The sequence below is a fragment of the Pavona decussata genome, unplaced genomic scaffold (genome assembly GCF_977016875.1).
Source record: "Pavona decussata unplaced genomic scaffold, jaPavDecu1.1 SCAFFOLD_38, whole genome shotgun sequence".
NCBI classification, from domain to species: Eukaryota; Metazoa; Cnidaria; class Anthozoa; order Scleractinia; family Agariciidae; genus Pavona; species Pavona decussata.
This window is the reverse complement of record NW_028145460.1, coordinates 4,825,903-4,852,917: the sequence shown is the minus strand read 5'-3', so window position 1 is coordinate 4,852,917 and position 27,015 is coordinate 4,825,903. Positions and strand designations below refer to the sequence as shown.

At 40.0% G+C, this 27,015-nt stretch overlaps 2 protein-coding genes across 4 annotated transcripts; both read right to left on the bottom strand.

The window, feature by feature from the left end:
- Window positions 1-404: 404 nt before the first annotated feature.
- On the bottom strand, window positions 405-4,549 carry LOC146483754 (uncharacterized). Its single transcript, XM_085105567.1, has 3 exons — window positions 4,263-4,549; window positions 2,606-3,208; window positions 405-1,757 (listed from the first exon to the last, which is right to left on the bottom strand). Exons 1-3 carry the CDS (start codon window positions 4,510-4,512, stop codon window positions 1,129-1,131), a joined length of 1,482 nt encoding a protein of 493 aa, XP_084961693.1. The 5' UTR covers window positions 4,513-4,549; the 3' UTR covers window positions 405-1,128.
- Window positions 4,550-5,794: 1,245 nt separating this feature from the next.
- On the bottom strand, window positions 5,795-26,893 carry LOC146483753 (uncharacterized). Of its 3 annotated transcripts, none has more exons than XM_085105897.1 (18): window positions 26,566-26,893; window positions 23,068-23,166; window positions 21,664-22,266; window positions 19,930-20,052; window positions 19,088-19,301; window positions 18,404-18,552; window positions 17,413-17,476; window positions 16,869-17,020; window positions 16,312-16,394; window positions 15,368-15,454; window positions 13,648-14,440; window positions 12,623-12,660; window positions 11,157-11,396; window positions 10,279-10,318; window positions 9,044-9,111; window positions 8,283-8,383; window positions 7,754-7,859; window positions 5,795-6,362 (listed from the first exon to the last, which is right to left on the bottom strand). In XM_085105897.1, the coding sequence occupies exons 2-18, from the start codon at window positions 23,162-23,164 to the stop codon at window positions 6,300-6,302; spliced, it is 3,021 nt and encodes a 1,006-aa protein (XP_084962023.1). In that variant the 5' UTR covers window positions 23,165-23,166; window positions 26,566-26,893; the 3' UTR covers window positions 5,795-6,299. The 3 variants fall into 3 exon arrangements, with proteins under 3 accessions (XP_084962023.1, XP_084962024.1, XP_084962025.1); XM_085105898.1 differs by having other exon boundaries at window positions 9,044-9,108; XM_085105899.1 differs by lacking the exon at window positions 15,368-15,454 and having other exon boundaries at window positions 9,044-9,108.
- Window positions 26,894-27,015: the final 122 nt, after the last annotated feature.

Here is a 27,015-nt window from a genome sequence, read left to right as displayed (position 1 = left end):
TAGTGCAGGGACCACTTGTACAAACAGCAGCAAAGTGTAGCCGGATCTTTGTGTAGATCAAGATCAGCAATGTTGAATAAAACGTAAAATTAAATGCAAGGCTGATGGGACAGCTAAAATAATTTTATTGCCCAATATTTCGGTTAGACAATACTAACCTTCTTCAGGGGCGGCAAAAAGCTAAGTAAAAATTGGAAATAAACTGTTACAATATTTAAAGACGATACAAATGAAAAGTTGAGATGTGATTGGTTGATAAATAAAGAAAGCTGAAACGTGTACAGTAGACAGATTAAGTTTCATCGCGTCTGTTTATTCCATGCCCATGCCGATCACATCTCAACTTTTCATTTGTATCGTCTTTAACTATTGTAACCGTTTGTTTCATGGGTTTCACACTCCTAAGAGAAGGGCCCTTCTCTTAGGAGTGTGAAACCCAGGAAACGATAACTCGCTAAAATGACCTCAAATCAGCAAAAGGAGACAGAGAAACAACAAACAGTACACCATATACACAAGGTATGTCATTTTTATTGAGCAATTTTTAGAATTTTTACCTCCTAAACCCGATCGTAAATGTTCCTATACAAACTCTTAAATTTGCGCCGTGACGGTTATTACGCAAGATGATCACCACAACTCACAGCTTGAGCTTGGGCCGCCTGTGTGTCATTCGGCGATACTTTAATTCCATGTAACTGATATTATCATACAGTGAGAAGTGGCCGCGGCCGCGGTGCGGGCCTCGGTTTTGATCTAAAATATAAGAGGGATGGTATTGGTAATGGTAACTTTATTTCTACACGGTAAATCCTTCAGCAAAGATTATAAAGAAATAAAAGATAGAATATAACCAAAATCATCCCAAATTAAACTAACTAGCCTAAAATACTATTAACCACAAACTAAAAGCTGCGTTACAAGGATGCCGTACAAGGACTGTATCCCCCAGAGCCCCTCCCCTAGTTCCACCACTGGTAACTCATGCACATAACTATTCCCCGCAGTATTAGAATCTGATGTGTTGATATCGATGAAGAACTCAAAACAAAAGTACTATCTTTCAACCTGACTGCCTCCAGTTTCTTCTATCTACCTCGAAAACTGAAATACATAAAAAAAGTTACATTAAATTAACTTTCTTTCGGCTGCTTCATTCCAGTTGTAAACAGAAACCTCCCTTAAAGTTATGGATTCTTGATTTGTTACTAGCTCTCTTATCGTTAAACTTATCCCTGATATCTCCTTCATTGCTAAAGCTTTTGGAAAAGGGTGAATTCTCTTATGACCTATCGTGTTTCCTGCCTCGGGAAGTGCATTCCAGCCTGCGTCAGTTTTAATCTTCAATTCGTAGTCCATGACTAACTGTCCGAAATTAGCAACATCCTCCATGAGCACAACAGAACCATTGAGTGCCCTGAAAGGCGTAAATGTCCACCTCTTTTCCTCCCCAACCTGCATGATTGGTCTCTTTAATTTATTGATCAGATCTCTGTACAGTAATTCAATCGCTTTCCCTAGTTTTGAATAAGTAGAGAGATCTATCGCGGGTACTTTTCCGCTTGTATCGGGATTTATGTTAAGGAGAAGTGTGCAGCCGTGCCCCACGCTTGTCAGATACTCCTGCACAAGTCTGCGAACACTCTTCACCTTGTGCTCGGTACCAGGCTCCCAAAACCACAAGTGTTGACGTATCACTGTATCACAGTTTGCGGGACAAAACAGCTCGCCCCAGGGATTGCCCTGTATCACTTTTGCTATTCGAGAGAAAAAATGTGTTAAAAGTTGTTTCCGGGTAGTTTGTACTTTATTTCTTTACGTCTTTAAGTTTTCCATTTTTTATTTTTTCTACGAAGGAAAACTACCATGTTGGATGGTGTTCCGTTGTGACTGATGGTATTGTTGATGGCGAACAGAAAGAAGAAAATATACTACCGTATTTATTCGATTAACTGCCCACCTTCGAATAAGCGCCCACCTCGAATAAGCGCCCAGCCTGAAAGCCCAAAAAGTTAATAAAAGCCCATCCCACCCCCTCCCAACAAAAAACATTTCTGTACTAGCCCAGCGTGAAGTAAGAGGAGCGTCACTTGTGTTCCAAAATTGGTTTTCATGATAGGGTAGTCAATTAACTTTTGTATTGTATGTGGCTTGTTTATTCTAGCTTTTGCACTTTGTTTTGTCTTGTTGAAGCGAAATAAACTTGTTTTGTTAATGTTTTTCTCTAAAAATGTCCTTGCTTGCTGAAAATGATGGGAAATAAGCGCCCACCCTCATGGGCTCAAAATTAAATCTGGAGCGCCTAGGGCGGTTAATCGGTATGTCAGCAAGAATATGACGCCATGACCGCGATTCGAACCCAACATACATTGATCATTAGTATGACTGCAAGTGCCCTCACAATTCACGATTCTATCGCCACATCTCGTCGGCGCTGTTTCGCTCGGTCCTTCTTAAAATTTCTGAAACCTGCTCCACGATCGATCTAGGTTTCTCTCTTTTTGCACGAATTGCCTGTCTATGTTTTGAAAGGAAGTTGCCATATTTTCTTCCCATATATAGGGAAATACTTAATCGCACGATAGCGGAAGGATATTATACTTGCCATCATTTGTCTTCATGGAACATTTTCCTTTAGGCACGGCATACCAGTGCGGTAAAGGTGCCAAAGCATTCTCATTACCAATCCACCGCAAACCCTGATTCCCGGCAAACGTGGGACATTCGTCGCACAACGAGTTATTTGCCAACTGGCGTATTATTGGTCCAACATTGGGGCTCACCCCAGGAACAATACCAGCGTCAAACCAGATGTAGAAAGGGTCCTTGTACAAGGAGTTTGCATTGAATAGTTCACGCATTTGTTCTTCTACGATGTTTCGATAATGTTCCTGAGTTACTGGGTCTCCGGTCGTGTAATTATCTACTCCCATGTACCAGTTATTGTGCACGCTATAGAAGACGCCGTATTCCAGACCATATTTTTGGCTGGATTTCATGAAATCTAACAGTACGTTTCCCTTTCCTTGTCTCCACTTGGTATACTTGACTGAGTACTTGTAGTTAGTTTCACTGGGCCACATCAGGAACCCACTGAAGTGATCGATGGTGAAGATGATGTATTTAGCACCAAAATTTTTCGCTGCTTCTGCCCATTGGTCAGTTGAGAGCTCCGCTGGGTTGAAGGTATCTACGGGTGCTACTTGACCTATAAAACATTAATCATAAAAGATAGCAGACCGAATCGTCGGTAGACACCTTGTAGTTAACTGTATGTATGATTTACTAAGACTTGACTACATGAAGACTTTCAGCCTGGATTGAAATTTTGCCCTGGTTACGCTAGGGTAGGTGTGGAGAGAGGGTGGGGTGGGAGGGGGAGGGGACTGAGATGTCGTTCCAACTCAATTGAATTCCAACCCATACGCAATTACCCCACGAGCAGAATCGATCAGTCTAGTCCCAATTTTCTCACTAGCCTGGTACTCTAAAAGAGCAAAGATAGCTTTGAACAATGCAAAAAATGAGATAAAAGACTACCAATTAATCCAAGAAACGATTGGTGAGACCTGATTTAGTCAATTCACCTACTTGGGTGCGAAGGAGTTGCAGAAAACCAACCAGCTGCCGCTCAAAACAAGTCAAACGGTGCTTCGAGGTCTTTGTCGCTATAGTCCAGTTCTGATTGGCTAGTTTATCTCACGAAAATTATATGAGAATTTGGAATTTACCCCGAAGCCCGTTTCTGTATAATACACCGTTTCCAGAATTTCAGCCCGAAATGGTTAAAATCAAGACCCTACTTCATACCAAAACGGCTCAAAACCCATACCCTTCAGCGCCGCTTATTCCCGCCTTCCGGAGCTCCACATACAGTTCCTGCAAATTACACGTTTTTAGCCGAATGCTTTCATTTTAACTTTGTCATTAGCTTATACCACTGTGCTAGAACGCCACTGCAACGCTTTGTACCGATTAGGTCTTGGACATAATAAAGTCATCTTTCATTTCAATTTTAGCAGCGCGGTTACTTCCTCTTATTTGCTCGCTCGCTAGTTTTCGTTTCACTTTTCCGGCGGGAATGGTTTGCCAAGCGAAAAGAAAGTTGAAACTGCCCGCAGGTTACATTTGCTCCGGAACGAAACCTCTCCGGTATGCACCGTTTTCCTGTCGTTTCTGTCCACCTTATACCCGCGCCGATTGAATTCAGTTTTAAAAATTCCACAAAAAATCCATCCTCTATAATATGAACAAAGCCTCACCTGGTCTCATATAACGGTCAAATGTTTGCATGTTGAAGTGGACAATTGCACCGACCTCATAATCCAGCCATTTTGCTTGAGTTTTAGTCGGTTTCGGTACCTTCAAAGCCTTCGCTTTTTTAACGCAGAAATGGCACAGAATGATGCTGCTAAAATATACGATGTACAGAAGTTTTAACATCCTTAGAAACTTAACAATGAGTACACAAGTTTTACGATCATTAAAGACTGCTTGGTTTCGAAGACACATGAGTAATTCAAAGAATGGAACGAACGAGACTCACGGAGATTTTATAGAAGGTAACTGGTATACAATTTTTAAAGTCGGCAAGCATACTCTAACACCTGCTAGGCTGGTACATTCACGCTTCGGATAATTCACTTTGTTCATGAGCCTGTAACTACAAAAAGCAGTGTTCTTTGCCTAATTTTGGCGGTACAAGGCTTTTTGTTCGTAGAAAGTATAGTACAGTTTATTTTGAACATTCAGAGTTACAGTAACTTGGCGTATCGTGCCAGCATCGTACCCAGAGCTCTTCGGTTATCGAGCAAGCTCGGAGGCTTGGGACCAAACTCAATTACGTCCCAATCAGTTCAGTAGGTTACCGATATGGAACGAGGCAGAAATGGCCGAATTCAGACCAAAATTCCACGTACCGCTAGGCACAAATCACTCATCTGATGGCCATTTGCCCAATTCGGTTCCGCTGGTACGCGGTTGTCAGAATTGGACCATTAGCCAATAAAACATTTGGACTTGTAATTGTCGGGCCGTTATTTTACAAGCGTAAGCAAAAATGAAGTCGACAAATGGTTCAACGGACTGAACAATATTTTTTTTTCAATGGTGGAAATCGCTTTAGCATGCGCTTTTAAAATGAGGGCCCAAGTTCTGACGCGATGACACCGTTTCAGTACGTAGGTTAGTCAATAGAGAGCTTAAGCATCACGTTTACGTTTTCTTGAAAATATGAGTACGTAGATGAAAATAGTACAAGATAATTCTGGCCTTTAATCTAACGCAAAAACACTCAATTTTTCTGAGAAACTGAAAACAGCGAGCGGCAAATGAAGGATAAACGTGGTCACGTGATCATTTCTGCCGTTTGCCGTAAACGTGGTGCTTAACCTCCCTAATGTAACGTCTATAGAACGTTTCAGAGAGAAATATGGTGTGAAACGAAAACGCATCCCCCAATTGATGGTTTGCCTGTGACGTCATGGCAGCCATGTTGGTGTACAGGAATAATAAGATTTTTAACTATATGAATAAATTTTGTTTGTTTTGTACACCAACATGGCGGCAATGCAAACCCCCAACAAATATTTGGCCATTTCCGAGTTGCTGAGAACCTCGTTATGAAAGCAAGGCTAAGTGCAAAGCTTTTCATAGTTTTGTTTGCATATGAATGAAAACTAGTTTTCATAATAAAAACTTTGCACTTAGTCTAGCTTTGACCGACAATGAGGTTCAAACAAACTCGGAGATGGCTGTTGATATGTCCTTCCCTTTCCCAAGAAAGATCTTCAGCAACTTTCAAAATTCTGTTTAATCATCTTTGAGACTCTACCCACATTATATCGTAATGCTATATCTTTATAATTGTCCATAGATTTTGAAAATAAGCAATATTAAAAAAGAACTGCGTTTTAACAAAAACATAATCGTAAGGGCTAACTCTACAGGCAAATCTGGCCACGACATCCAAACGCACTCTTTTAATATTGTGGATTTTCATCCTAAAACGTAATACAAAAGCTCTCTTCGTTTATATATAATTCTTTTAGAATTGGTTTAAGGAAAACCTGTTAACTTAAAGTTTAAGTATCTGAAAGTGATAAAAAAAGAAATCGCAAGTAAAACGTGATTCAGTGTTGATAATATCTTTAAAAAGGTCCTAACTGAACAAGACGTTTTGTCTGTGCGATAAATGTCGAGTTACTATCCGTTCGAGAAGCCAGTCAATTTGGAGATTAAAGAAAGATAAGGCTCTTGCTGTGATAAACTCAATTTAAATTATTTTATGTTTGCATTCTCTACGTTGAGGGTGTCTTGAGCTGCTCCAACTTAAGCTCCAGTGTCGCTCGTCTTTCCATTATCTATTAAAATAAATACAAAGGTAAATGTGAGAATCCGACAGGGCCCGGCCAACACTCCAGTTTATATTTGAACAGACTACACTTCAGGACGGTGCCTACCAATATAGAGTATTTTTTACGCAGTTTATTACTATGCGGGAAAAGCAAATCTTAGCAAGGGCTATAGGAATCAAAAAAAAAAAAAAAAATTGGGGGTAACCACGAATTTTTAGAGATAATTAAGCAACAGTAATTCTAAAAGGCGCTAAATTACAAAGCAATGTATGACATTATTTCCCAAATTGAAGCTTTACTATCTCTGAAAAATGCATGGTTACCCCCCATTTTCTTTATGGATTCCAAGAGCACTTGCTAAGTTCTGCTTTCTCCGCATAGTTTTAAACCGCGCACACATATCCCTGTATTAGTAGGCACCACCCATAGGAAACCAGAGTATCTCGAGATGCGCAGAACGTATGCGCAGTAACAAAAGTAAGGAACGGCCCTTAAGAGCGTAAGACGAGAAGGTAATAAACGATGGCGAATAGTGCAACCACCGCAAAGGTGGAACCAACCTCATTCCCAAGGTCTCTCCTCTTCAAGTCCCAGGAAGAGGAGAGACCCTGGGAACGAGGTTGTTAGTGGTGGACACACACGAAACGCTGTAGTACCGAAATGAAACAAGAAGTATAGGCTAAAGAAACAGACGAAACTCAAACAGAGCGTATCGACAAAGACTGCAAAAACATAGTGTAACAAACAGGGACTAAAGAAATGCGAAGGAACGCAAGAAATGCAGGCTGAAAAAGCTGTGTGAACGGAAGAAAAGCGGGCGAAAAAAGGCAGGGAGAGTAGACTGAAAAAACACAACAAACGCAGGTTGGCCATCACACAAAAGACATGGCTGGAAAGCAAGGGAAAAACAACACAGACTAAAAAACACAGGGAGAACAGACTCACTGAATATACGCGGGAAAAAAACACAACAAACGCAGGTTGACAATCGCACAGAGGATATTGCTGGAAAGCGCGGGAAGAACACAACAAACTCAAACTAAAGAACACAGAAGTGTACGCTGGTACACGCAGAAAGAACACAACAAACGTAGAAAGGTCAAGAAACGACGACGAAAGAACTCTGGAAGCGTAGAACGGAGAAACGAAAAAAGACCAACAAACGCGGGCTGCCAAAAAAAAAAAAAAACACAACACCCAAAGAACGCAAGAGAAACAAACTCGAAAAATAACGTTCCGCAGGGCTCAAGTGAAGGCAGAATTTCTAAACCTTGACAAACTGAGCTGTTGACATTTTTCCTATATTAAACATCACGTTTAACATTTGCAATCTTGCTAGAATTCCAAGTCTCGACCAGTAGAAGTAAATAACTTTGCTACACGGTAACACGACTTACCGTTTTGAGCTCCTCTTGAAGTTCGCTGTTAACTTTAGAGAGTGAAGCATTCTTTTCCTTCAAATCTTGTATTCTCGAATTTAATTTATCCTCTTTGGTTAAAGGTCTACAAAGCAAAAATGTGAAAACGATGGCATTTGTTAAGAGTTACCAAAACTATGTAATTACTCTGGCCAATCACAACAGACGTAAACAGGCTGCAAAGTGAGCCAATCAGACTTTGAAGCAATACATGTAACCGGTGTCAAGCGCGGGAAAACGCGTGCAAGCGAGTCACGATTGGTTTTGGTTTGGCTTCCCATTGTTGAGAAAATTGCCAACCAATCATGAAGCACAATAAAGCAAAACCAAAAACTTGACAGTGGTGTATTATTCAGTCAATACAACAGGCATACTGGGGAAAAAGGAAATCCGAGTTCTCCTATCAGGAGTCGAACCTAAGACCTTCCGATTACTAGTTCGGATGCTCTACCACTGAGCTACTGGAGACTCGTGGGAGCGAAATCTTCGTTAGAAAGGAAGACCTTACCTCACAACGACTTTTGGGGGTTCTGTTTTGAGTTTCCTTTCTTTTTCTCCATCTTTATCTAATCTTCTTCCCTGCTTCAGAGTAGGTGGACTTGGAGGTTTCTAAAGAAGTGAAATAAAATTCACATTTTGAAGCCAATAAACAGTGCTTTACAACTTGTAGATGTAAGTGCCAAGCACTTACCTAAACATCGATAGATTTATTTTAACATTTCCGTTTCATCCTCAAAAATATATATTCAGGAGAATCAAAGTTTTTTGGTCCAAATTTGGGTTTTTCTTTGACAACTGAGACGCACCAAAGACAAAATGACAAGAACGCTCTTCACGCAAATCATTAATAGCTAGGCTTACCTTGAACAGAACACAAAGTAGATTTTTAGTAGTATAGGAAGGAATATTTTAACTGATGTACCAACTGAAGTATCGAAACAAAGTTCGAGGCAGTTACCTTGAACGCGAGGATTAAAATCGAGGTTACACATTTTAATACTAAGTTTGTCTTAAGGGAGGTGGGGGGGGGGGGGAGTGGCGGAGGGGGGATTTCTGGCACATTGTGTGATTGAAACAGCTGCTCTGGCAAAGAGGAAGCATAAGAGCATGTAGAGGTTAAAATTTGTTTTGGTTTGAAATGTTTCAAACTAGTCCTCTGCTCTAGATTGTGGTGACTAATCCAAGAGATCAAAGGAAAACTTGTTTGACACTTTTTTTTAACACAGAAAACGATTTTGAAGCAAAATAAATACACGAAGTGTAACCTACCAACTTGGGAACTGGTCTAGGCAATGCCTCCTGGTTGTGGGGTTGTCTGCCAGGTGTCGTAGTAACTGCTGAGATAAACACACGAGTTAAACGTGCACTTGTGCTATGATCCACAAGATCATATCGGTGAGCTGGTCACCCACCATGAAATTGCTGCTGCTACGGTAGCGGTACAGATATTCGTAAAAATAAGAGCAAATAAGCAGAGGTGCATGCCATGCTAGAAGCTGACATTGGTATGAAAGTTGACTGCCGTGCAGGACGAATCAAACTCATGCTTATCTCTATTTTATTTTCCACTAAACAGTGCCACACAGAAGACGGAGATTGATCGAAGTTTAGCTGATGGGTTCCAGTTTATTTTATGGCAAGGTACTGGGCTTTATGGAGAAAGCACCGAAAATAGTGATGACACACATTTTAACCCTTTCCCGACCAAGAGTGCCATATGGCACAAGACGCAATTATGAGCTCAGTATTTGGTCAATTCGTGTGAAATTTGCACAACCAAAAGATCTTTGAAAGATCTATAAATTGAAGGCATAAAATCGTGCCCCCCTCATATATGAGACTTGATTTACCACCCCTCAAGCTTTTGGATTTTTTTTCCTTTGTACGTTAAGGGTCCAGTTGATATCTTACAACAAGCAATGCACTGAGAGCTGTACATTAAGCTATAGTTTAGGGGGATACCCAGTATGTACAACGAATAAGTAAATTTTCAATGTTTTTCTTCTTTCGTTTTGGACTTTTCTCACTCTAATATGTGACCTCCTCCATCTCTGTTGGTGTGATTTATAGCACACCCCAGAAAATACCTTTTAAATGGTATATCTCATGTGGTCTCCCAGTTCATAATTAGCGATTTAGAAAAATTCGCCATTTCCCTTGGACGGGAAAGGGTTAAAGTTTTGTTCTGCTTTAGGAAGACTTAGCGGCCAGTTGGCTTTAAACACCCTCAAGGCAAGACAATAGACAACCACCAACTCATCATGAATGTGACTCATGTTCGGGGTTCAAACAAATAGTGAGAGGCGAGTGCTTCTGCCACTCCTCCAGGAATCGCAATGGCGATTTTGTGTTGAATATCTTGATATCTCAAACTCGCTTTCTTTATAATAAAATTACAATAATGATGAAAGCACACAGAAGGCAGTAATAAAAAATCATTTTTTCAAAACAAAACTACACTGAAAAAAGATAAAAACGCATAAAGGCAAGTGATAAAAGCTCACCTTCACTGGGAGTTTTCTGACGCTGTGACCATGCAACGTCCTAAAATGGAGAAACAAAAGCAATGTTTACATCTGATTTACATTTCACTATTTTATTAGCACCTCTTGTTCTTTTCCTAAAATGCAACAATTCACTTCAGTAACTATGAAAGGTTCACAGGGCCTTTCACTCTAAACCTGTTATTATAAACTTTATTGAAGTGTTGAAGTATTTACCACTGCAAATGCTAATTGGAGACAATATAGATCAGTGAAAAAAATATACAAACTGAATATGACATTTGTTAAAAATCCCAACTGGTGGGAGGCAAACCAGTTGGCTATTTACAAAGCGTGGCCTTGGATTTGAAAACAGGGCTACCGTGAAACAAATCCAAGTGGTCAGAGCGGTCGAATTACAAGCATGGCGCCCAAACCACTCGGCCACACTGCTTCCCTTCACCCTTGCAGAGAAAATGATGGAAAGTGCTCAAAAATAACAACCGCAGCCCAGTTAGCTCACGGGTTCAAACCTTACCAGACCAATTCGCAGGGTCTTAAAATATCTGAGGAGAAGGTGCTGCCTTTGCTTTGACACATGCAATGGTTAGACCTTCACTTGACTTGGATGACACTTAGAAATGGCGGTCCCGTCTCCAATTTGGGGACACAAAAGAATCACCAAGGACATAATGAACCCCAGGTGTGACCACCCTCACTGCCAGCGTGTGATCAGCTTGGCGCGATTACCTTGAAAGGCTTCTGAGCCAACGAGGCCACAAAATCGTATAACAGCCGGAGGTCAAGCTACTCAGCCAAGTGTTGGAACTTTCACTAAAACTAAGACATAGCACGCAGCTTTACACGTGACACTCCCTTAACACTGGGATAAATCTTACTTGAGCATCATCCAGTGAAAACGACCTTCTATGCAGCTTGGGTGTAGGTGTAAGTTTCTCTTCACCGCCGTTCACTGTTTCTTGTGCCTCCACAAAACTTTCAAATCTGCTGAAGTCTGCAAAATCTTCCTGCTTTTCCACTTTATCGCTGTCGTCCACTCCTTCGCTGCTACTGGAATTCTCATTTTTGCTTCTTGGTGTGGATGGTAAACTCTTCGCCAGTGGAATACTGTCACCAGTCTGCAAAATAGTGATTTGGTAAATAAATGAGGCTCAACGTATCATCAGACAAGTAATTTGAAATGCGGCTGTGTGCTTAAAAGGGCACTGTCACAGAGAGTTTGCTGTACGTTGGCCAAAACAGCTCAAACATTTAACAAAGAAACCTTTCTTTAACGTGAAATCACTCAAACAGCGCTGAGAGGAAAACAGGAAATAATTTATCCGACGAAGAACAAACTACAATAATTTTTTTTTTTATCAATTTCTCCAAAACTCACAGGGGGAACTTGAAAAAATTGGCGAACTTTTTCAAGTTGCAATCCATTTCCATCCTAGCCATCTGCAGACAAAAATGACTGATAGTAGTAACTGTGCCCTTGTAGGGTTACCTTTAACAAAATTGAACCATTATTTTAGTGTTCCCATCAATACAAATATGTTTTTTCGCTATTCAAAGTGACACTAAAAATAGGTGACTGCCTCTTCAACCCTTTAACCCCTAACATCAAAGAACAAATTCTCCTATCTTGTCCCCATACCTTTCTTATAAAAGGACTGGGAAGAAGTTATTAAAACATCAAGAAAATTCACATTGGGTGATCATGTCCTTAATTCTCATGACCTCAGAGTTTTGATTTGCTTGTTTGTTGTCTGCTTTTTTGTTGGCAAACAGCCTGGAAATCATGTGAGAAAAAATAGTCCACATAATTATACTATTTTGACCAGTGTAGATTAAATTATAAATTTGCAGAATCAGCTTGGTACTCTCTTATGTAACGTCTATTGTAACGCTTCCTCGGACACCAAGAAATTCGATGAAGAAAAGAAGGGAGAAAAAGTAAAAGCTTTTACTTTTCCTCTCTAATTTTCTTCATTCAATTTTTTCCACCTGTCTCAACTTTTTCCTCTCATCCCCACTATCTGTCCCTGGGTCTCCAAGGGATGATTGTAACATGTCATGCAGTGGACATTTCCTTCACAATTTGTATTGATGTAACATTTGCGAGAAGTACAACGTAGTTCTACTTTTCAATACAACATTTACTCTGAAAAGCCTTCTAGTTAATTAAACAAATGGGGGTTGTTATGTCAATTATCTGAACGAATTACCGAGTGTGCATTGCAGGAGTTAGTGCAAACTACAAGGCACTGAAAAAAGATGACAAAGCAGTTTCAGCAGGACTTCAACCTATGTCAAAATTATTATTAGTAGTAGTAGTAGTATTGTTATGGAAGCTGCATACCTGGCTTGAATAGCTTGACGACGATGACGGAGGTGTACCTAAAAAGATTATTAAAAATCAATCAATCACAGAAAACAACAACAGTCTTATTTGAGAATAGTTCAGAAATTTTTAGAGTTTGTTTATTTATTTATTTTTTTTTTGAAGGCAAGATAAAGAACTTTAACAAAAATATGAACTTCAAAAGTCTGAAGGAAGCAAAATGCCACAACCATTTAAATATTATCAATACTTTCACAACAAATAAACGTTCCACTGACAGTTTGCTAAGAAATAATCAACTGCCTCTTATCACTGCTGGCCACAACGGGGCATTTGCACTTGCAGGCTCTTTTTTTGTCATTTCTTTGTTTGTTTTGCTTTTTTACTTGAAGGCTATTGCATGAACACCCCGAGCAGCAATGGGCCACCTCCTCCCAGCACCTCAATGAGAGGTGGCTTTATTTGCAGGCTACATTAGAATCTTGAGAAAAATGCTTGTAAACACATTATAATCTTGTGGACACCTGTGCAAATGCCAACTCTTGTGCACCATGCCTGAATCTCGCACATACATCCATCCTAATGCCTGATTCACAAATTAATCTGGTCTTAACCAAAAAACATGTAAATTTGACTCAATATTTACAAATCATCCTGTAAATAATGCTGCAAGTTGTGTGAGCAGTAGTTAAAGTTTTCTTAAGAAACTCTTGGGCTATCTTTTGCAGCCTTCGCTGTTGGCGTCTCTGGTAGCATTCGGAAATCATCACAACATCTTCAGACATCGTCTGCAATGCTCGGAAACCATTTCTGAAATCTGGGTAGTATTGAGAACAATTCAAATCTTAGCCTGCGAGCAAGCTCTTTAGTTCAGCCACAAGAGGATAATGGGAGAGGCGAGCGAAGCGAGCCATGAGAGGATTGGAGCAGTCGCCCCAATCCTATTCTCCTGCGGCTGAGCTTGCCTGCAGGCTCTTCAAATCGAGGACATTTAACTGACCAGATATATTGGTTATCAACATGCAAAAAGAAGTTCTTTATACCTTTATTTTCCTTAGCCTTTGAGGCAAAAAGCTTGTTCAGGTCAAGAGACGATGACCTTGAGTGGCCTTTCTTGTTCCTAGGGGGTGGGGGAGGGGGTTCCTTCCTTCCTTCGGATGACACAGAGCTCTGACTTTTGTCATCTTCTGGCGTTCTTGGTGAACTAGGCTCGCTGTGATTACTACTTTTGACGTCCCCTGTTGATCTCGGTCTCTCCCCACTTTTCCTGTTTGCTCTAAAAACAACACCTTTTCCAGGATCTTCCTTGGGAAGTTCCTCTTTCTCTACCTCCTCGGTTGGTGAGGGAGGGGGTGAGGGGGTCTTCCTGTTATCAGGGGAGAGAGGTGAAGTGGGCGTTTCCTCCTCAGGTGATGAAGGAGGTGACGATAACGTCTCAGGAGACATGTCGTTTTGGCGAGGTGACGCTTGATAAATAAATTTGTTGGTGGGTGTCCAGCCATCACGGGTTTGTTTCCCTGACGGTGGCGGTAGTAGCTGACCAGGAAGGACGTCAAGTAAGCTGGGTTTGACTGTCGCTCGTGGTCTGGCTATCTCTATTTCACCTGTTACTGCCTGGCTTGGACTGGTTGGCCCAGAATCACCTTGCTGGGTGAGAGATGGCGGCATGCTAATGTGAAGAGGTCTCAAAGGACTTGTAGGGGTGCTATCTCTACGAGTTTGTCCATCCGCTGCATCTTCCAATGACGCTGGATCAGAAGCTGATCTGGGTTTGACCATACTGTCATCATCTTCTTGAAGGTCACCTCTCTCTGGTACTGGTTTGACCACAGAGTGCTACAAATCCAACAGAATAATAACTTATTTGTAAAACAAACTAAAGCCCCATTCACACCAACAAAATATGTTTAATTAAACCAGGTTTAACAAAATGAAAATTGGTAACAGAAAGCTGAACCATTGGCTTTGACATAGGATTCAAGTAAACTTTAACTTAATGTTTTCATTTGTGCTAAATCTGTAGTCAACAAAAATATGAAAGCAGCTTTTATGAAGGAAACAATTTTAAACTGTGTTTAACTAAAGAGCTTTAAAACGTGTTTAAGCCTTGGTGTGAATGCAGCATAAGATTGACAGTGATAACAGGCTAATGATAGGCAGTAAATTCCTTCTCCTGGTAGGGGCTTATAAACCTAGTCCCAGAAAGGAAAGGGGACTTATGAAATAATAAAATATTGTTTCTTCCAAAATGCATGTGCAATTTCCCACATTGCAACCAAACATAAGTTACATTACTACAAAAGTGAATAAAGCATTCACAGTTTTTCATGAGTTTCATCTTGTTTACTCCACAAGATTGGCCTATTTACTATTTAGTCCTTCAGCATTGAGAGATAATCATTGTGACTGCCATATTTGTAGACAGTAGTTGATGTGAAAACTTTCAGCAGAGGGGTGGGGTGGAAGAGGGGCTTGTCATTTGGCATGACAAAATACGGTCTGGTGGTACCAACCTGAGGGGAGGGGGGAGGGGGGAAGCAGGGAAGGGGTGGGGAATGGGGGTACATTACAAAAGGAGATTCTTGAGCATCTCTGAAACAAGGGGCGTAATCGAGGGAGGGGGGCTAAAGGGAGGAAAAATTGTACAAATGTCAAGTAGGAAACTTCCTGTAACTTCTAGTAGAGCTAAGCTCAAGACAAAAGATGGATATTGGATAATTCCAATGAAAACAATTACCATCATAAAACATGACGACAACTTACTGCCTTCTTCCGAACTGCAGAATTGCTAAACTTCAGAGGTGGTGGAGTGGCATTGCGGCCAAGAGAATCACTAAAACGTAACCATCGCTGTGCAGGACAGACAGAGGTGCAAGACAGTGGATACAGTGCTTATTGTGCATTAATTTAAAACACAAATTAAACATAATTATCTACACGGACATTTGAAAATGAGCCCACTCAAGTCATGCTCCTTAGAGAGTGCAGTGCAAATGCTTCTTTGTCGTTCAAAACTCTCTCCAAAGTTGCCAATATAAGACAAAGGTTGCATAGTTTTTTTTGTTTGCTTGTTTGTTTTTTCCTCTTCTCTCTCCTCTTTCTCCTTTCTTCTCTCTTTTACAACATTCCAAACCTTCTGGGAGGCACAAAACTCGTGATTCTGTGCCATTTCATGAAGAGCACTCAAATTTTTATGGGCCACCTTTTCAAAAATTCGGGTATACTGTATGTAAAATTCTTTAACATACAGGTAACACAGTTATTACATATTTGGCCTTAAATTGCTTTCTCGTTCAACGATACATGTCAGCAGCTACACACACCAACTGTATTTCAAAACATTTTAAAATCAACCAAACTTGAAAAGGAGCCCATTAAACACATGGGAACTCCATTACTTAATACTATCTTTTGCTATTGCATTTTGAAGAAATTAGTTAAAGTCAATAATAGCTTGTTCTTCCTTTTGAAATTCACTTGCTCTCCAGGTTAGATCTTCATTTTCTGGCATTGTCTTCTTAAGGTCATTTTCTTGTATGAGCAAAAGTATTTAGTTAAAAGCGTAGACAGGTTTTGACGAAAACCTCTAGGAAAATCCTTTTGGCATTCCCTTCAACTCATCTGTGTATGAGTTAACAACTAAAACATTTTATACGTACAAGTTACTCAAAATTAAGACGGCAATATATAACCATTCGAAAGCTTACATCAGGTGAAGAAACATTCCTCATTTCATGTTCTTCCTCTTCCTCCGACGCTCTTTGAGGCATCTCAAGTGGCCCTGAAGGGACTGCAAAACAAATGGGTGAAATCACATAAACTGAGCTTACAAACAGTAAGTTGCTACTACTTTAGATAGTCACATGGTTTTATTTTAAGATAATTGTCAAAATTCCTGTGTGCTGATTGGCTCACAGCTATTGTCTAATAATAAGAGTTCTGACAATGAAAATGGCATCAGATGTACCGTGCATGCTTTTTCAGTGGAAAATAAAGCCACTTCTGCTCATACATTTTCAACCTAGGTTGAAATCATTTTTACCTGGGATTCATTTTAACCTACAACATATACTCTTATAGCCCAAAAAATTATGCCATAAAATGTTCAAAACTTGGCAGTGAAACCACTCACCACTTGCCACTTGGGTATGTATACTTTATCTAAGCTGTGTTGAATGGAAGTGACTTTCTCTCTTACAATCATTTTGAGCTATTTCTACAGCAACTTTGCCATTATGCAAACAAGTCTATTTTAAAAGGTAACCTGAACAAGCTGATTCTTTCTTCTCTGGTAACAAGACAGCAGGTAGAGTTGACGGCAGCTCAAAGCCATGCCGCAGTGCTACCACAAGGTGCATTGCAATGCAGAACTCATCCAGATTAAGAGCATTGTCTTTATTTATGTCTGACAGGTGCCTAAAAGAGAAAAAATGGAGATTTTGTGCTACAGTGTACATTTATGCCTAATATATTCTTAAAACTACCATCATTATCAAAGCAAAGCGACTGTTTCTTCATGGTTTGAATATAAATGAGTGGAAACTACATTAAACAGACATTTTGTTTCTTTTGTGATTATATAACTTAGCAAAGTCCGTTTGCATGTTCAAAGTTGGTTTAAGGTCTTGGGCAAGCAACATTTTGTGAATTAAGCAGTCAAATTTGTTACAGCATTTATTTAGTACACTAACTGTTTTCAGTATGGTTGCAGAAACCTGACTCAGGTACCTAGCCTTTAACCAGTCATTTCTGTTTTTTTTTTTTCTGTTAATGCACTACTTCATGTTAAAAGTAGCTCTCTGACTTACCAAATTTTTGATAGCACCTCTACAGGTAAGCCTGACTTCATGAAAAAGTCTCTGGCTCTTGGACCTGGAAAATAACATGTTCAAAATAAAAATAATCACCATCACAGGCAAAATGCACCCAGTTTGCGATGAGCACAAGCTGATAGCAAACAAAAAGATTCAGAGCAAACACTAGAACTAGTGATCTAATCTTTGGTAAACCAATGAGATGATCTACCCAAAGAGCTACAGGGAGACTTGTGGTGAAGTAACTCATATTGTAATGTCATAAACTGCAAATTTACGTGAACCAGTGACACAATAGACATGCCCCAGACAGCAAGTGGAAATTGAGTGGGGTAAAACAGTGATTGCCTTGATTATTTTTGTATACCATCAACCATTATGAGAGGATTACAAATAAGGAAGGCCCGGCCGGTAACCCCTAATACAAGCAAAGTTTTGCACAGTTTATGACTATGCAGGAAAAGTAGATTTGAACAAGGGCTGCTGGAGACCAAAAAGAAAATTAGGGTCAACCATGAATTTTTAAGAGATAATTAAGCAACAACAATTCAAAAGAGCTGTAAACTACAAAACACTGTATGGCATTTTTCCCCAAATTGAATCTTAATTATGTCTGTAAAAGGTGTGGTTACCCCCAATTTTCTTTTTGGATTCCAACAATCCTTGCTAAGATCTGCTTGCCCTGCATAGTCATAGTTTAGAAGGCACCGTTTTACGTTCTTAAGAAAGCTGACCATCGTGCAATGCGCAAAACATATGCGCAGTAGCAATTTAAAGTAGACTGGCACCATCCTTAAAATTCTCATTGAGCAACCGATGGGTGGGGAGGGGCTGACAGTAGACACTCACAGCAAAATAAAAGGTGTAAATAAGTTGCCTGCCAGGTAAAAATATTTTCTTTCAATCATAAATTGACCAACAGGTGAGAAATCATGGTAGCTATTAAACAGCCGCAGTTGTTCAGTCACTTCAGTCTGTGGATTACCTTTCACCACTCCACCCTCTATGGGTTGCAGTCTTCTGAACTGTTTTGTGTAATATTCCCTCTGTTCAGGCAAGATACGCCACAAGTTGTCCTCAGATTCCTCCTCAATACTGCTGATACTCTCTGCAAAGCTAGCTAGTGATGGAGCCCTACACCAGTGTACAAAGATACAATTAATGAAATTTTTCATGGGATGAGTGCCCATCAAACTTAAGCTTGCAGATCTCCAATTTCTAACACAGCATGACTACTGAGAGTACAGCCACTGCCCCCTGAAGACTCTTCACTGGGACACATTTGTCTTGTGTCGTATTACAAGTACGCTGTTTTTCATTTGATTCAGCACATACATGTAGGCACAATTAAAAAGGAAGAAAAAGATTCCAGTATAAAAGAACCTTTAAAAACTTTATTAAGCAAGTGTGAAGTCTATGTTATATACTGGGTCCTTGTTCTATTAACATTGGTTACAAGGAAATGTACAGGGCCAGGGGATGTAGAAAATAGCATTTAAGAAATTTCACTGAGCAGCAAACGCCACCTCAATTCAAAAAGGTGGTGCTGTCATGCTGTCAGCATTTAGATGTTGCTTAAACTAGATATATCTGGAACTTAACAACATTATCAAAATACTCTCCAAGACTGTATCTTTTTATTTCTATTGCTCTGCTACACATCACGCACCTCAGGAGTACTTCGCCTTCTTCTCCTGCAAGCTCTGGCGAACTGCTTCGGTCCGCATCTTCATCACTGGAGCTGTGCTCCTCATCCAGTTCATTGCCCCATGTATTGAGTGTGGGTACCTCAGCTGGTGACTCAACTGGTGAGAAGGCCGCCCACTGGTTGTTACTCACACCATTGTTGCTACTCACTGGGTTTTCACCATCTTTCCATGTCCCTAACAGTGATAGCAAGCATAACATCATTAGGGACCCTTAGATTAGAGTATGAGTACATGATTGAGTACAAGTACAACTTTCAAATTTCAAATCATTCACAAAACCCCAGAACTCTCGCTCCTTCCTGACGTTTACCAGAAAATAAGGAGACCCTAGAAACAAGATTGGTGTGACAAGAGGTTATCTAACACATGCAGTCTAGATTTGAAAAGTCGTACTCCTACTCAATCTAGTACTCGTAGTCAAATCTGAAAGTCCCTATTTCTGATGATTCCACAGTCATCGTACATGAGTTCTCACATGTGAGGACAGTTCCTTTCACAGCGCATGCATACAAACTTACCATCAGCATTTCCACTAGTTCTGCTTGACTGCTTGATCTCTTTAAGCTTTAAGTCTGTGATCTTGATGTATACGTACAATTTAGTTTATTATTTGTCTTTTTTTAATCTTAAGTTTGTAATTTTTGGGCGGTGAATAAAATAAATAAAATAAGCTTCACATGTTCAATTTTGGTCTTCATCTTGTGCTGCATACATTTTGTGACCTTTTCCCTGTACAAAAGCACTTATGATTTTTCATTTGTTTATGATTGTGCTGTCCTCGGGTATTTACCACTTGACTTACTTTCCTCTCTTGGTTCAGCTGCAGGATGGCTTGCCCAAGATGATTCTCCACTGTTGACAGGTGGTGGGCTAGTTGGTGGTTGTCCTGCCCAACCAGGCTGGCCAGAGCTATGTGGTTGTTCAACTGACACATGCAAAAAAATAAAAATTAGGAAAACTCAGCAATGATGCTATACTATTGCGGTTGTGTATATAACTGGCAACTGAGTTCAAACTTTCCACCTCATCCCATTTAACACAGCAAATAAAAAACAAGAGGGAATTAAGACCACACACAGAACATTGATAGAAGAAGAACTAAGCAATAATTGTCGGGCAATGTTTGGTAAACTATAAGACAGGAGGCACAAAGATAAAGGAGAGATGACATCACTGTAGGAAGGAGGGATGAATCAACAACCAAAGCTAGATTTGCATAAACTGATTGTAATGGAAATGGTTGTTAGAAGGCTACACGCATTATTGTATGTTAACCTAAACTGGCTTGATGTAACAGAACATTAAAAATTCCAACTGAAGATTCATTCCCAATAATTGGGTTATTCCAGAAAAAATCCACACCTCCCCGACGGATGGGATTCTGGAAATACTCACAGGAGGGGGGGTCAAAGACTCTGGAAATCCAGGCGGGAGGGGGGGTTGAACTTAAGAAAGTCTTCTGCAGGAGTCATTTCGACCGATAGTTCACGCGATTCAAACGTTTAGTTCGGTGACACTTCAGCGCTCTCAGACCCTGAAAATAATAGAAATATTTTGTTCACATATTTCTCACCTAAAATAAATGATAATCTAAGTTCCTTCGCAGGTCCTTTTATAGCAGAAAACGCGAACAACAAGATAGTAAAGAACGAGCCATCGCGACATTGTTGCAACGAAGAGTTTGAAACGCCCGACACATTTCTACTCGTACCAGACCCAGCACGCCACTGTTGTGTAATTTCACGTTCGCCATTGCATTCTTAGCGTGGATTCCACTGCGTCAGGCGGAAGAATTTTTTACTTGTGCAAGCAAGGATGCAGAGCTATTAGACGAAGAAGATAATTCCAAAGAATTTTGGTCCAAACATTCCCTCTTCATTGAAAATACTCGAGAGGAACTTGTAGCCATCTGCACCTCGAAAAAACTTTTGGAAACGTAAGTTATTGCGAAAGCAACAGAAGGAGAAAGTTCTTGGACGGGTTCCTGCAACATATACAGTGGTAACCTCTCTGAAGTCCCATCGTCCATAGCACAGTTGAACAAGCAGCCAGTGCGTTTTCTGCGTGCCGTTTTAAGATTCCATGGGTGTTGTCCATTGTGCACAAAGGATGAACTCGTTCACTTTTTCGCATTGTTGCTCCTTTCTTTTTTTAGTTCCACGCGATAGAGTTTTTAATATTAGCAGAAGCTTTAGAAATTAAAAAAGAACATCTTCTAGACGTGATCGTGCGTATTTTATATTAAAAATAAATTAAATTCAAGCCTAATATTTTTTTTCCGGAAATCAAGGCGGGAGGGGGGGTCTTTTGTTTTGGAAATCCAGATAGGAGGGGGGTCTTGTGCTTCAGGAAATCCAGGTGAGAGGGGGGGTTAAAAAACGACCCCATCTGTCGGGGGTGTGTGGATTTTTTCTGGAATAACCCATTTCAAGTAACTAGCCAATAGTACAAGTACCTCTGTAGAGCAAACCACAATGACAATGTATTAAACAGGCCTATAACATTATTTATTAAAATCATTGGTTGTAATGATTACCTGCAGGTGAGGCTGAAGTAGGCAAGGACTGTGCTCTATTTAACACATGAGGATGGTGAGAGCCTGGAACTACCTGACCACCATACACAGCACCTTGAACAGGATTACCACTAGATTGGGTGTACTGTGGCACTTGGTACTGCGGTACATAAGGCTGAGCAACAAACTGGCCTTGCATCTGTTGAGGAGGATGGCCTGGCGACTGAAAAGTTGCCGGCACAAAATGGGCAGATGGCACTTGCCCGTGCAGCTGAACTTGTGGCTGTTGATTAGGCACGACATATCCAGCCACTTGATATGGTTGCTGAGGCCAGTTTCCTCTTTGCTGCAGGTTTTGAGGTGGAATTTGCTGCAAGGTGATCGGTCTTGGTGGCGGTAAAATAATAATGTTTCCTTGGTAATTTGTTGATCCAGGAGGAACCAAGGAAACAGGAATAGCAGGGGAACCAACTGGGGATGTTATGCCCTCAGCATTAGGGTTCACGGCCGCCATATCTGCCATGTCATCTGCTGGCTGCACTTTGCAAGAGCTTGTTAATGAACTGTTATGGTGCACCTCCTTCTTCCCGTCACCCTTTTTAAATGCTGTTTTCTTCTTTTTCTCTGTTGACAGTGTAAAATCAATTGCAGTCTAACCTGTTCAGATGCTTTAGTTGAGAATTTTATATTGCAGAAATTTCGACATATTAAAATTCAGCCTGAAACAATAAACATCACTGTGAGGCTCTGGGGAATAAACCCATATAAACTGTACAATTTATTCCCCAGAACCTGAAAGTGATGTTATTGTTTCAGGCTGAATTTTAATATATCCAAATTGGGCTATTAGTTTTCAAGCGGTTACACAAATTTGAGCTGACATTTTGCTAAAGAAAACTAAGAAAACTTTAGATTTTTTCACTTGTAACTAAATCTGAATTTATGAGGCAATTAAAGGTACACTGTCACAGTGATTTTCCTGTATTTTGATGAAAACTGCTCAAATATTTGACAAGGAACTTTAATTCTTTCTAAAATGAAATTGCTGTTAGAGTGCCAGGAAGAAAATATTAATGGATTCCAACAAGTAAGGACAAATCATGATCAGGTTTTTAGCAACTTCTCTACAATACACAAGATGAACTTGAAAAAAAATGGCCAATTTTTTCAAGTTGCAATCCATTTCCATCCTAGCCATGAGCAGCCAAACATAATTATTACTAGTTTCTGTGCTCTAGCAGGGTTATTATTAACAAAACTGAACTATTATTTTGATGATTCCATCGATTGAAGTACATTCTTTGGCTGTTCAAAGTGACACACAAAATAGGTGACACTGCCCCTTTAATATCTTCCAAACGGACATTTGTCAAAATATACCATTGGGTACCCCTGCTAAAATTAAGAAGTCTTGTCCATGTGTACCTGCTGTATCTGGTAATTTTTCTTTTTCTTTCTTTTTCTTATCCTGTCTGTTGTCACCCTCATCATCTCCTTCCTCAACAAGTAAAGTTCGGTTCATATCTGAAATTAAATATTAATAGCAAAATATCATGTCAAATGCAGATCAATTTTGGGATGAAACATACATTCACTTAGGCCCAGTTCAGACGCCAAACTTTTCATGAGCCGAACTTAATTCAAATTAAGGTCGGCCCAAATCACGAAAATCCCGCCTTTTGATTCAGACGCCGAACTTAATTAGGTGAACTTAATTTACTTGAAGCAAAACCAATTGAAATGTTAGGGTTTTTTTTTTTTTTTTTTTTTAAATTTGAAATACGTTATAATAATTTATGCATTAGGTTCGGCTCATGGAAAGTTCGACAACTGAATCAAAGCCGTTCCAAAGCCAAAATTCCCGGCTGAGCTGTTCCAAATTGAAACAGCTGTTCTCAACTGATTCAGACGCCAAACTTTTCATGTACTTAATTCGAGGTATTAGGTTCAGCTCATGAAAAGTTCGGCATCTGAACCGGGCCTTACTTAAATAAGTGAATATATATTAAATAAAGTCTAAATAGTTGCTCTTTGCTCTTATTGTTACAGACCAAAGGAGGAAGAAAAACTAGAGCAAAAGGCAAAAGAACCAAAACTACATGTGGCAGATAAACAATGAGTGACAGGTCTATGATGACTTACTATGATCTAAAATGGCCTATCACAACGAGTTGCAATGACCAAAAGTAACCTGTAGTCCTGGATACAGTGACCTACAACAAACTACTGACATGTACTGACAGTGATTTTGATGACAGTAACTGTGTGAGTTTTTGGTATGCACATGTATTTAAAAATAATTAAAAATAATAGAGTGGCTATTTCATCCACTATTTCCAGGTTGAATTTGAATTTGGAAATGTTGGCTTTTGTGGGAACAGGAAAACCAGAGTGCCCAGAGAAAAACCCTCAGAGCAGGGACAAGAACCAACAACAAACTCAACCCACATATGTCGCCAGGTCCGGGAATCTAACCCGGGCCACATTGGTGGGAGGTGAGTGCTCTCACCACTTCACAATCCCTCCTCACCCAAATTTATCCCGCAAATTGTGTATGTACAGATTTGCTCAGTTTGAAAATAGTTGGTTCAATTACATATTCTCATCAGGGAAGAACTTGATTTAGAGTCAGATGACTTTCAAGTATTAATTATATTGGATGTATTCTTTCTTTGTCAAAATTATGCTCTCATCAAATGTACACATTTTAGACAGTTCATGCATCCTGGAATTTTAGCAATCAAACAAAGGTTGCTGTAGCCTTTCCTTTTTCTTTTTTTTTTTCCAATGTCTGATAGTTTACATCTATTAAAATACTTTGTTTTATATTAGTTGGCAAAAAATTCTTGGATATTTTTGTTTCAGTTATAAGTAGACTTGAGAAGCCATGGGCATTTTTACTAACTTCTCTCAGACTGGTATTATAATATTATTATATTTTTTGGTTCATATTGAAACCTTTCCCCCCCCCCCCCCAACCCACCTCCCCACAACCCCCTTTATATCACATATCCCACTAATACTTGACCTTAATATTCTGTATCCCCCAGATTGTACAAGGTCACTGTGTTCCAATACTATGGCCAGCTCTCTATCCTTAATCTCGGGACTGTACTCCAGTAGCAATTCCCTTATCCCATGTTTTCCTTTAACCCTAATGGTACCTTAAATTTATAAATTAACGCTTATGTCGCAAATGGAGGTTGGGTGCCCAGGAGCCAGGGGCTGGTACCGCCAACCCAAACCCAGGTAGGTAGAACACCCCATAAGCCTGCCCTACCCACAACCCAGCCACGAGCCCCGCCCGCAACCCAGCCCCAACCCTAGCACCCGTCACACTGAGACAAAAAGCTCAGTGGAAAAATAATAAGTACATAAGACAACGAACTAACCCTAACCCTAACCAACCCCCAACAATAACAAGGTAACACTACTGGGAGGGAAGGGAGGGAAAGAAAAGCCCAACAAAACGCGATAAACTAGCCACGCCACGAAAAACGCTGAGTAGAGTAAATTTCCGAGCACGTGCAAAGGAGCACGCCTAAACTGCAAGAGAATACCGCTGGCCACGCAACTGCCTGCAGACCTGAACCAGGCCCCAAACAATAATGTAACAACAAATGCCCAAACGCTAATGTGCTACCCGTGCTCAAACTATACGCCAATAAACGCTAACGCCTCGCTACGCCACGCCACCACGGAGCAAACTTGCTCCAAGTCGTTATCTAAGTTAAATTACATTTAACCCTATTTTAACTGCATTTCAGGTGACCCATAGCATAAAGGAGGTATGTAAGTTTTCCTTCTTTTCAAGAACTGTGAGACTGCAATGAGCTACCATGCAGCTTACATAACCACCATTAGATCAGAAGCCATTTTTAAACAGCAAGCGTCTAAATTTGTTAATTATCTAGCCACTTGTATTTGTATCATTTTATTAGTATTTTTTTTATTAAACCAGTTAGTGATACCTCACTTGCCTTACTGACTTAATAACGATGATGATGATCTATGCAACAGCCACCATTTGATTTGATTTGCCAGGGGTGTAAGCTCATTAAATCTTATTAAGTAGCTTACTAAGGGTCATTGGAGGTCATTGTAGGTAGCTCAAAATTGTACAAACTAAATCCACTACCACCCCTAGGAATATAATTCAGGCTAGTTCTGCCCCATGCTATAAACAAATTTGCAGTATAGGCTGGACACAAAAATAAACAGATATTTATCAGCTTGTAACACAAAACCATCCAAGTATCACTCACTGCTAGTCACCACAGTAATGGGCTAGGAAAGGGAACAGCTGAAATTTCAGAAGATTTGGACAAACATATCCTGGTATACCTATCTGTCACTTTTCAGAAGTTTTGCAGTTATAATATTATAGATTTACAATAATTGGTGTAGTTACTACATAATGTATATTCTCTGTACAAATAGAACAATGGCATTATGTACACTTCAAGTTCCACTGCTTGGAAACCATTACTGGTCCAGAAATATTTTCATGGGTACTCAATTTGAACAAACCTAGTTGGTGTTTCCTGTTCGTTTCAGTTTCTTTATTTAACTTTCAAGATCAGTACGTCCTGCTCACTCCCAATATTGATATAAGCTGAAGTACTTAAGTTCATATATTTCAAACCGTGCATTTATTAGTTTTATATACAGAACTGCCTCTGACGAGAGACTGTTCTTTCAAAAACAGCAAAAAATAGCTCCGATATAAGTTATGCTAAAGCAAAGATATCCAGTGTACGTGTATTTAAAGACATATATATTTAAAAGAGTTAGCTGTAGCTAGCCAAAACTGGCATGTCAGCTTACAATACAAATTTAAAGTTGTAAACAGAGAAATTTGTCAAATATCGGCAATAAAGAACAGACAAAAACCTTAGAATAATCAATCCAAAAAGCAAATACCTTTAACAAGTCGATTCTTCGCAATGGAGTTAAATTATTATCCACTTTGCGCCGATCAAATGCGATATCCCCTTCAGCGACTGTATTTCAAGATCGTTGATTACTCGTGGTTTTCGCTTTCAGTGCAAAGCCGACGTGACTGACAGCCGGCCACGAAGAGGTCATTGCGGACAATATGACATTTTTCTACCATATAACTCGCTGTCTGATTAAATTAGGACATTTAGTTCGCCAAATATTGCACAATTACCCCAATTTCCTCCGCAAAATAGCAGAAATCTGCGGCCATATTGGAACACATGTCACGTGCCAAAATATGCACTCCCGGATGACAATGGGGTGGAGAAAAGCTCAGTCACAATCACAGCCTTGGGCTGCCTGTGGTTCAACGAGCATCACGTCAACAACTGGGAAACAGATATTCGGTATTTTATATTTTCCTGAAGTTCA

Coding starts and splice junctions, on each gene's coding strand:
- LOC146483754 (XM_085105567.1), bottom strand. CDS start 4,512: ATGTGTCTTCGAAACCAAGCAGTCTTTAATGATCGTAAAACTTGTGTA. Junction 3,209..4,262: donor TGACCGTTATATGAGACCAG/GTGAGGCTTTGT, acceptor AATGTTTTATAG/GTCAAGTAGCACCCGTAGAT. Junction 1,758..2,605: donor TTCCATGAAGACAAATGATG/GCAAGTATAATA, acceptor TCTCTCGAATAG/CAAAAGTGATACAGGGCAAT.
- LOC146483753 (XM_085105897.1), bottom strand. CDS start 23,164: ATGAACCGAACTTTACTTGTTGAGGAAGGAGATGATGAGGGTGACAAC. Junction 17,021..17,412: donor GAGGTGCTATCAAAAATTTG/GTAAGTCAGAGA, acceptor TTTCTCTTTTAG/GCACCTGTCAGACATAAATA. Junction 9,112..10,278: donor TCAGAAAACTCCCAGTGAAG/GTGAGCTTTTAT, acceptor TGTTTATCTCAG/CAGTTACTACGACACCTGGC.